At 44.3% G+C, this 10808-nt stretch overlaps 1 protein-coding gene across 4 annotated transcripts in view; it reads right to left on the reverse strand.

Annotated features, from left to right (window-relative positions):
* The window catches only part of STIM2 (stromal interaction molecule 2), a 68959-nt gene extending 60301 nt beyond the window's left edge, over nt 1-8658 (reverse strand). For 2 of the 4 annotated variants that reach the window (XM_027457286.3, XM_038178296.2), the window contains exon 1: nt 8283-8657. In XM_027457286.3, the coding sequence (XP_027313087.3) occupies nt 8283-8514 (232 nt within the window). In that variant the 5' untranslated portion in view covers nt 8515-8657. Of the gene's footprint in view, nt 1-8282 lie in introns of all 4 variants that reach the window. The other 2 variants (XM_027457288.3, XM_027457287.3) reach the window with 2 other exon arrangements.
* Between the last annotated feature and the right edge of the window lie 2150 nt (nt 8659-10808).

A 10808-nucleotide genomic window follows, 5' to 3' on the forward strand; every position in this document is an offset into this window, starting at 1 on the left:
CCAGTTTGTGAATTATTCTAGTAGAAAGTGTCAGTTTACTAAACTGAAATCGCTCAGCATGAGGAAGAACACAGGCTGAAGGCCTAAACCACAGCTGTTAACGTGTATTGGCTTCAGCTTTCAAATAACTATGGCCACAGGGCAGGTCTTTTTTAAAAGGAAGGAGTCTCAATGCCTTTTCATACACAAAAGCATATATACAAGAAGTTCAGTCAGCTTTATCCAGACCTTTTCTAGTTTATTATACCCTTTTCAAATGACAATGGTATGTATACTATCTTCCTTTCTTCACAATTTGTCATGTTTTCAGGAAGAAATATACCAGGCTTTTTCCAAAGGACAATCCACAATTACTCCCAAAATCAAAACTGTAACAGTCAACCAAGTTCCAATTATACAGTTAAATTCAATACAAGCTTTTACTTGTATTGAGTATGAAAATATCCAATTCCTTCCTCCTCTTCCTCCCCAAGTGTATCGTTTGCTTTTGTTATTTTGTTTTGTTTTCTGCACTGAGACAGTCTCAGCTACCATTTCATTACCCTCTCACACAGTATTATGCAATACCTTCAGATACCTGTGCAGTCAACAGCAGTTTATGGCAGGGCCCCCTTCATCATCCCGTCATGCGTCAAACTTCCACTCACCCTGAAGCTAATTAGGATAACGCTCCATTTGTCATCATCCAGTACTTTGAAGATGCATAACTTCTCTTCCCATTAAGGTAACACTAGCTGTGACTGCTTATCACTCATCTGTAAGGAAACAGCAGTTTCTGTGGGTCTCGTAACAGGCTAGGTCGTGTACAGAGTCTCCATTTTGTTGAAGCAAGGAAATGTTATCACTCTTCAACACCGAGAGAAATTAGAGCCTTGACTACTGATCTCACGATACTATAAACACACAGACATGAGGCAGCATAATACAAGTATCTGAGTGCTTTTGTGACAAAAAAGGAAACGCCACAGATGTAGCTTCTTCAGAAAGATGTTTACTTAATAAAGGAAACAAACCAGTTATACTCAAATTCCTTTACGACAAAGATTAAAAGCAGTCAGATGAACTTAAGAGTTCAGATTGGCTCTTTTTTTTTTTCCTTTCAAGCTGATAAACATTTACAGTTCAATCAGAATGTAAGATGCCTTCCTTATCCTGTATTAATAAAAATCATATTTCATTAGTTTGCTTTATGTGATCAAATAGTTATGCCAAGCAAGCAATTTTGCTTTTGAGATAAGCTCTCTTACAATCAACTGAATCAACTGGTAAAAACTGAGTTGGCTCCTGGAAGGTTTAATTTGAAAACAAAAATTTCTACTTGGCATGCATGTGCTCCTACTGAAATGGCCAACGCTAGCTTCCTCCACCACTGTTGCCTTCTCACAGATGCTCTTATGCAGCAGTGCAGTGAAATGAAGCCAGGACCTGACCCTGCTAAAACACGAGTGACAACTACCGGCTCAGTGCATTCCCCTGGACTACCTCAGCCACAACAACTTTGAAGAACTTGGGACAGACAGAATAGGCAGGGAGGAAGAGAACGCAACAGGCACAAAGGAATATCCTCTTCTGCAGCAAGAGCCTGCACTGAGGTCAGCTGAAATTGATAACAAAGCCACATCCTTCAAAGACTGCAGAGTGACTCTGTCATTTGCCTGCAACGCAACCAAAGGAAGGCCAATTACAGGCACTGCAGTTTCCTCAGACCAAAACAAAAATATTCATTTAAAATACAGTGTTGGGATTACATTCTATAGAATACAGGACACATGTTCCTACATCAAAATAATGTCCTTGTCTCTCATCTATGAACTGACATATTATTCAGTCGTTACATGTTTAACCACCATACCCTCGGTGGCTATGCCAGCAGCGTTTCAGGAGATGTCTTCAGAGAACACAAACCAGACAGGAGAGAGGAAACTGAGTCAGCCATGTTCCCAAAAAACACTGACAAAAGTTAAGTCAAACATATATACATGTTTGGGAGGACAGTGCTGCCTTGATGCATTTCAACCTAAAAAATACAAGTAGACAAGGATGTAAAGACATTTTTTCCTTCGTATCACATCTTTATGTAAGTATCAGAGCTACATGATATTATAGTCTAATTTTTAATATTTAATGAAACAGTACACCATACTTACCATTAAAAAAGAAAACTGCCTCATTCTCACTTCAAAATCATTGGAGTCCAGACAACAAAAACTAACAAGCCAATAGTACTTTTCATCCAGGCACACAACGCTACAGTAAGAAGTTATCTTGCAGCCTTCTATATATAGCAGTCTAGAATTAAAACCACACTAGAAGGAAGTCTCCTACTACGAATGATTAACTTCAGTATTTGTTTCAAAATCATCTCAAAGACCACAAAGTTTGGGTGGTTTTGTTTGTTAACAGTATAATATTTCTTACTTGCTGTTCTCCAAATACTAGGCGGCACTGCGAATTGAGGGAAAAGCAAACCAAGCTGGTCATTTCAGGCTATAACTATGGAGAAGCAACATAGAGTTATCTTAATCTGCTTTAGGTTAGGTGTACAACCTGACAATTCATCTGCTTACAGAAGTTAGTGAGGGTGCACATGGGAGGAATGAGTTTCAAATGAAATCCTATGGTTGGAACAAAGTGTCAGCGGATTAACAAAAGTTACATTGATAAACTCCCAGCAAAACTCACCAAAGGCTTCTACATGTAAACAGAGACGATAGCATAAATATAAAAAACACTTGCTGAGCCATTCCCTTATTCATGAAGTACTACAAATGCTGAAAAAAAAGATGGTATGCTCAGAAGTTACCGATGACAAATCTCAATGGTCATCTAGTAGAGTTAATTGACATTAAGAACAAAATAACGTTGTGAAAATTCCCCATACTTGTAAAGAATTCCAAATTTTAAGTAATTCAGTTCACACAGTGACCTGACAGAACTGAGGAAAACCTATTCCTTCTCCTGTGTAGCGTTATTACGTGTGCTGAGTAATTTACATAAGACTAACCCCTTCCTTTATTCTAAACCACAAAGCAAGAAGGAACATTCATACCACACCTTCTTGTATGCAAAGTTCCAAATTTTAAGGAGAAAGTACCCAGAGTTTAGAAACCCAAAACGTCTTCACCAAAAAAAAAATGTTTGAATAATACTCTACCAAAGGCTGTTTGCTTTTAAACACCTTCAAATCATTTCAGATAAGGTGATGGTTTTTGCTGATACCAGTTTTGGAAGCTGAGCACACGTCAGCTTCTTACAACCGCAGAAACAAAGTACACAAAAAAATTGTGTATTAAAATTGTAACTGGACACAGTACCATAGGGCTGGGGCCACTGTCAGTTGTGAATTGCTTCATGATAAAGAAGTAGGGAACAGAAAGCATGGCCTAGAGGAAGAAGGTCAAAGCTATCTTTGCATTCCTATAAACTCTAAGCTACAGCAGAAGTTAAAGCTTCACACAGTCCCAGTAGCCTCGACAACTGTTCCCATTTACCCAACTTTCTGTGGTGCTGCCTGTGGTTTGCAATACAAGCCACAATATTCAGTGACGCTGCCTTCTACCCCTGCACCCAGAGATCCCCAGAGAAGCACAATTCACCTGTAGGAGTGTAACACTGTCTGCATACAGAGGAAGTTTCCTCATGAGATAGCTAAAAATCGTTGCTAGAGACAGCAAGGATGAGATTTAGAAAAAAAGAAAAAGCTGGTGGTTCCTACCTGTTAATTCATATTCTGCTGAGTCAACACTTATGTTAATGTTAGTGTTAACCCAAGTTTTTAACTGCTTTGGCAAGCACCTTATATACAATTTCCATGATGATTTTTTGTTAAAACTCCGGACTACTTGTCATTATACAGAATTAAACAGTCCTCTAACAGGCCTCTGAAAGGTGCCGTGCTTTTGTGATTGGAAGAAAAAGGAGCAAGGTCCAAAGGGAGGAAAAAAGCATTAAAGAAACAGGAACAAACATCCTCCAGTTAAGTCTGAAGTGCTGGCAGAAATCAAGTAAACAAACGCAAGTTGTAGAGTACCCAGGCAATCATCCCATCCCATTTATGCTGATTCTCAATTATAAATATGCATTTTGTTTTATGCACCCTCCCCCTTGCAGAGATGCAAAGATAGTTTCCATGGCAACACGAGAGACTGGGGAGCATCCACCAAGGCAGAATAACACCAACTTATGTAACAGCTCGAAACTCACCTTTGTTTGGAAAACGCACAGGTGCTTATTTTAGGACAACACTTGTAATGATTATTTACTCCCAACACATACCATGTGTGGTCAAGATAAACATCTCAAGTTCCTGTATTTAAAAAAGCATTTCACAGATAAGATGCAGACTAATCCCACTGAAGTCTTCTTGTGCATCAGGGCTTCTGCAGCAAGTTTCAGAGTCAACTCTTATGTAAAATACCACACTTGACTCCTGAGAAGTTTTAGATAGTGCATTAAAAGCTACAGAAAGATTAAACCTGTAATCTTCCTAGCTTTCCCACAGCATCACAGATCTTTACAATATGTTCTCCCCTGGTGCTGGTTGAGAACATATTAAATACAAAAGGACAAAGAGTGCAGCACACACGCTAAAAAAAAATAAAAGGATATCAAATTGTTTACTTCATACAAGCTTTTTTAAAGAGGAAACTGCTTTTTTAGGCGTTTTCCGTAGTGATAGTATCATCATGAGAAATCTTAACGTGATCCACTGCCTCTGCCATCGGGTCCAGTTCTCTTTTGACAGATGCACAGCAGCTCAACCTACTTAGGATAGATAGTTAGAAGAAAATGAGTCATGCCCAAGTTGCGTAGGAGTAGCTAGCCGGAGCCTAGTAGGAGGTCCCCAGAAAAGCAGAGATTGCTTCAGAATGCTTACAGCTGAAAGAGCAATGCGAAAACCTGCTGATGGAGGGATGATCCTGAGTCAAAGAACTTCAAGTAACTGCACCGAAATGCAGTCAGGAAGCGACCGACAGCTTCAGGTCGGCATCATTTTAGTGGGGAAAGGACACAAATTTCTGTCCTCAGCCTAAATGACAAGAGCAGATCACAAAGAGCTTAGCTACAAGCATACATATAGAAGTAACAGAACAAAACAAGCTTGAGGTACTCAATTTTTGTCACTAGAAAAATCTACTGGCCTTAAAAAGCAGCCTGCTAGGGAAGCGACCAGTCCTGGAGCACAGTCGTACAAGACCAGTCAGTGCATGCACACGTAATCCAAGATCATTTTACTGCACGATCAAGATCACTACACATATGCTGGAGTGATAGCAAGCGTAAAGTCTCACACGTAACCACACCAACTTCTAAACAGATTATTCTAGCTAAAAAAGGTCACCAGAGCAGTTTCAGTCACCTTCAGATGCAATTACATGGGCAGGGAGGCTCATTTATTCACTTACTGCCATCACCACTGACCCCACCCACACAGCCCATCCTCCCTCTTCCTTGCACTGCTGCTGGCACTCAGAGCATGCCAGGAAAGAGTCTGATAAGAAAACCACTGCTTTTTGTTGCCCCTCTCACATTCCTGCAAGCTAACGCAGCAGTGCTCATCACAGCACTGGGGACAAAGAAAGCACAAAGCAGAAAGAGCAGGAAACTCCCTCCCTCCCGGTACCAGGATGTCCTCCTGCTTGCTCTCTTGCACTGATCCTGCCAGCATGGCCAGCTGGGGTCAGCTTCCAAAGAGAAAAGCCAGCCTTTGACAGCCACCCACGTTAGTAACTTCAATCAGTTACAAAGTTCCATAAAAACAGTGTTTTACACAAACCTTCATTTCTCAAGTGCCAATGACAGAAATTTGGGGATCACAGAGCACTGAGACGACATGATGGGGCAGTTCCAGAATGGAAGCTCAGTGAATAAGGCAAATCTTTCACTTTGAGAAAACAGTTACATTGTGGCATCTACTGTTTCTGCAGTAAATACAATGTAGAGCTACAGTTAAGAATGGCCTAGCTAAATATTATAAGCTACTACTTGAGAGAATTTCATTAGCCAGATACATTTCCAGGTTCTCTGTCTTGCCTGACAGATGACCAGATTTTCTGATCATTGATTAAATTCAGACAAAAAAAAATAATAATAATCCTCCAGGATTGCAAAGCAGATAATAACAGAATAAACAGAATATGATAACCCACACTTATCTTCAAGGTCTGGATAAATGATTTCTTAAAACTTTCAATCAAATTAAAAGTAAACAAGCATGGACAGAATGAAGAGAAGATAACCTCACAGTATTCCAATCAGTGGAAACAGTTTCATTGATCTGATTTTTATAGCTGTGACTAAACATCTTCAGATGCAACATATGTAGAGTTGTCATTTACAAGTTACGATTAAAAAGGCGCACGCACGCAAGTAGACAACAGTAACAAACGATTGAGTCCCTGAATAGCTGATAAAATATGGCTGTTTATAAAATCATAAAGTCATAAAATTACTTGCACATCCCTTTTCTGCCATGTCAGTATCTCTCTAGATTACCTTTGCCAGCTGCTCCTCTAACCCATTAAAAACCTTCAGTGATGGGATTTGTTGAACCATTTCTGTAATTTGAATGTTATTGGTAAAAACTTTCCAGTTGATATTTAACCTCAGTCGTCCCCCGTACAATTCACTTCCTCTTAACCCACCTCTTAACCACATTAGATGGAAAAAAAAAATTTAAATCAATATCCTCTCTTGAACTAATTTCTTAGATAGTGACACACCCCTCCCACAGCCTTTTCCATCCCCCCAAATAAAGTAATACATCAGTCAGAGGCTAAGCCTCTCCATCCACATTGCTACTTCTGACTTTTTTGGCTTGTTTAATACTTGAGACTAGGCACAGAAGAGCAATGAAGAACAATAAATGAAGAGCTTTCTGTAATTTAAGCCAGATCAACACATCCCAGGATAGCATCCGCTTTTGCCAGCTGCATTATGTTGCTTGTTCAGATCAATTTGCAACCATCACTCCTGGATTATTTCCTACAGCTGTGCTGACTATACACCTACACTGTATTTGAGCATCTGAGAGTCCTCTGTGCACAGCATTTTATACTTCACAGACTTAACTTCTGGATTTTGCCTCTCAAGCCTATGGAATTTGATTTTCATTCTGTTTTTATCCAGCAGAATGCTTGCAGTCCCTCCTAACTTGATGTCACATCTGCAAGTTAAAATCTTCAGAGGAAAGAACGAGAGATAATACAACTACAATCACTCCCTGCACACTCATCTGGTTCTCCCCCCGCTTTCAAGGCTTCTTCCTTCCGACTCTGCAGAGTAACTTCGAACTGTTTGGGTTAGCTACCAGACAAGCAGCCAATTCACACATTCAGCTCAAACACCAAACCCTGCAAGTGGATGAACACAGAACTGTGTTGAAAACCTCCGAAAGATTAAAACTGATTCTCTGCTGGCTCTTAAACATACCTGATCCCCAGACCACGCTTACACATGTAACAGTAAATCCACTTGTGATGTGTTACATTTCTCACATATATTTTCTCACCAGATCCAGTGCAGGGGGGTGGGGGAGGGAGGCACCACAGCAGCTGACAAGCATCGCGGTGGTTTTACAGTCCAAAAATATTTTTAAAATACTTCTCCCTCCAAATTGACATTTCAAGATTGACCGAGCGTGAAACGCAGACAGCATCAGCACCAGGCATAGCGAGAACCACTTAATACCACCTACAACCAGATTAGTTATGTTCTGGGAAAAAAAAAAAAAAAAAAAAAAAAGCCGATCCAACACGGCATTTCCCCAACACCCTTGGGAGGTGCGACTCCTGCTTCAGACTGCGGATGTTCCAACTTCCTTAGTTTCTGTGGCGAGCCAAACAAAAACCAGGCGACGGGGGACCTCCGAAGCGCCCTGGCTAACGGAATACCCAGCGAAAAGTAGCGATTTTGGCTCGGGGCGCTGGTTCAGCCCGCGGCGGGTGCTGCTGGGGCAGGAAGCGCAGCCCGCTTTGCTTCGCAGGGGCGGTGGGGTCGGCAGCTCCCCTCCCACCCCCAGCCGCAGGGCTCCCTCAGGGACGCGTTGAGCGACCCGGGCAACTCGCAGCCCCCCTCCCACGGCTCCCCGGCTCCTCAGCCCCCCTCTCCCCGAGCCTGCGGACACACAGGTCCGTTACCGGGCGGCTCGGGGCCACCGGAGCCTGCCGCAAGGGAAAGAAAAATGGGAAAAAAAAGGGGGAAAAAAGGGAAGGGCAGCCCGGTAACGGACCGCAGGCAGCCGGCTGCGCCCCCCCAGCCCCGGGACGCGCTCCCCCCGTTACCTGCCACAACCGCCGCGGTGTCCGCCGCAGAGGAGGAGGAGGAGGAAGAGGAGGAGGAGGCAGGGGGGCCGCCCGCCCGCGACCCCCGCCGCCCTCCCACCGCTGCCACCGCCGCCTCCTGCTCGCCGCCCGCAGCGGCCAGGAGCAGCCCCGGCAGGAGCAGCCCCAGTAGGAGCAGGCGGGTGGGCAGCGGCGTCCCCGCCGCGCCGCGCAGCGCTCGGAGCCCGCTCATGGGGGCAAGGGAGGGGAGAGGAGCTGAAGGATCCGGAGTCGCTCCGGAGCCGCTCCGCAGCCGCACCGCGCTGCAGCCGCCGGCCCCGCGCCGCTTCCGGCGGCCGCCACCGCCACCGAGCCGCCCGGGCGACACGTCACCGCGCCGTGACGTCACCCCAGGGGCGGGGCCGGGGCGGGCTGGCGCCGAGCGGGGGCGACATGGCGGGGGGGGGGGCTGAGGGGAGTCCCGGGGTCGGCTGCTGAGGTGGAGAGGGCAGGGTGCGGTGTGTGGAAACAGTTGGGTTAAAAGCGTGAAAAAATAAAGAGTTGAAAGCTTGTGTTATAAATTTAATATAAATATAACGTTCCTTATGCTTGGAGCCCCATCAACTTGTCCTGGCCACAGCGGTGTTGTCCAAAGAGCGGTCGCCTGAGGAAGGTTGTACAAAAGAAGCGAAGGTGTGAGGGAAAACCTAAATTTGGCACACGCAGCCTCCTCAGGGCAACCACAGAAAGGTGTTTGGAGTCTGGCCCCAAGCAACTTAAATCACGAGCACCAAGCCCTCGTGAGGGCTAAACCCTGATTTCACTGTGCTTAGGGCCTTGGCAAAAAAAAAAAAAAAAAAAATCAAAAACCACTTTTACTCAAGTCATTTTCATCAAGCCACTGTGCAGGAATAAAATCCGTGTTGTGCCTTGTGCTGTCCAAAGCCACGGGATTATCAGACCCTCTGTCTTGATCCCTTCAACAATGAATAACAAGGTCTTCAAAGCCCACATCCCATGTAATACCACAGATACACGACATAAAACAATGCGGCGTGGATGGTAAAAGCTATATAAACCTTGCCCTCACTATAAAATTAACTTACTGCAATCCACGACGAAGTCACAGCAGAAGTATTTTTAAAGGTTCCTTGGAAAAGCCTCGACCTGCCTCGCAAACCCCACCGGAGATGGAGGCATCACATGCCTCGCAATCCCAAAAGCACAATCCCAAAAGCTCACTGTGCTGCCTCATAGAGCTGTTACATACAGCAGGAAATAACTTCTCAGCCACACAGTCAGCTTGCACACCCATTTCAGCCAAAACGTTTCAATAAAAACAACACGCACACAAAAACTTTAGTTACATAGCATACAAAGATTTGGAAAATGCATCCAGCGGTGACTTTGTGGCCTTAGCATGCAGCAGCCTTTAAAGACCAGCAGTATCTGAGCGGATCTGGTGCAGAGAGAACAATGAAACGCCCGCATCTTACGAAAGCTCGCTCGGCGTTGTTTGACTTTAGGGAGGGGAGCTGGAGCAGAGTAAATTCCCCAGAAGGAAACAAAGAAACCAGCTGTTATTTTAATTAATTAGGTAATTTTAAGATACAAAAAGAGACGTATTCATAAAGGGCACACGAAAGAGGCAAGTCTCTTGGATGAACGTGAACTGCTGTAACTGAGAACTGCTGGAGTCAAAGGCTATGGGCTGCAGGAGTCCTGCAGAGAAATGCCGTGTGTCAGAATAGCTGTGGGCTGGGGACATGAGCAGGGAGCACTTCACTGAAATGCTGGGGGTATGAAGCTGAAAACGGTTTTCATTAAAAATCTTGCAAAATCAGTTTGTTTTCACCTGTTGATTTCAGCTACAGGGTCCCCAGACCAGGAAGCCTGGGATGAATTGTTTCCAAGGAGCACATGTTTGGGAGCTGGGGGAGCCTGGTGCTGGTAGGCACCTGATAGTGAGGGGCACATTGAGGGGGAACACCTCCAGGGGTCCTCCTGCTTCGTCTCACATGGACTCAGCCACACCAGCTCAGAGCGAGGGCAGGTACTGGCCCCAGGCTGCAGCCTGACCCGTTAATCCACAGAAATTTAAGCACCTCGTGATTTCAGTGTGAGGACCCAAATACAGCTGAGTGTCCTTGATCACAGGATCACAGAGTAACCTCTAGACGTTATCTAGTCTAACCCACCCACTCAACCCAAAGAAACACGTATGACCACATGCCAATTTGATTCTGGACTGTTGATCAGTACTCTTTGTGTAAAGTGATTCTGCCTCTTTTTCACCCACTTTGGAGTTATTGGATGCTGGATGAAAAGCACTGGTAAAATTGGGGTATGCTTCTCTGATCACATCATCTACAGAGCCAATCATCTCATCATAGAAAACAAACATGTTGGTAGCTCTGTGCTATTTTCTCCAAATCAACTCCTTGTCCTTCATCAGCCTGGAAATGGCTTCCAGAAAGATTTCCTTCATCATCTTCTCTGAGAGAGAGGCTGCACAAGGCTGTTTTTTTCCAGTACCTGGCAATCTCA

The sequence above is a fragment of the Anas platyrhynchos genome, chromosome 4 (genome assembly GCF_047663525.1).
Source record: "Anas platyrhynchos isolate ZD024472 breed Pekin duck chromosome 4, IASCAAS_PekinDuck_T2T, whole genome shotgun sequence".
Taxonomy (NCBI): domain Eukaryota; kingdom Metazoa; phylum Chordata; class Aves; order Anseriformes; family Anatidae; genus Anas; species Anas platyrhynchos.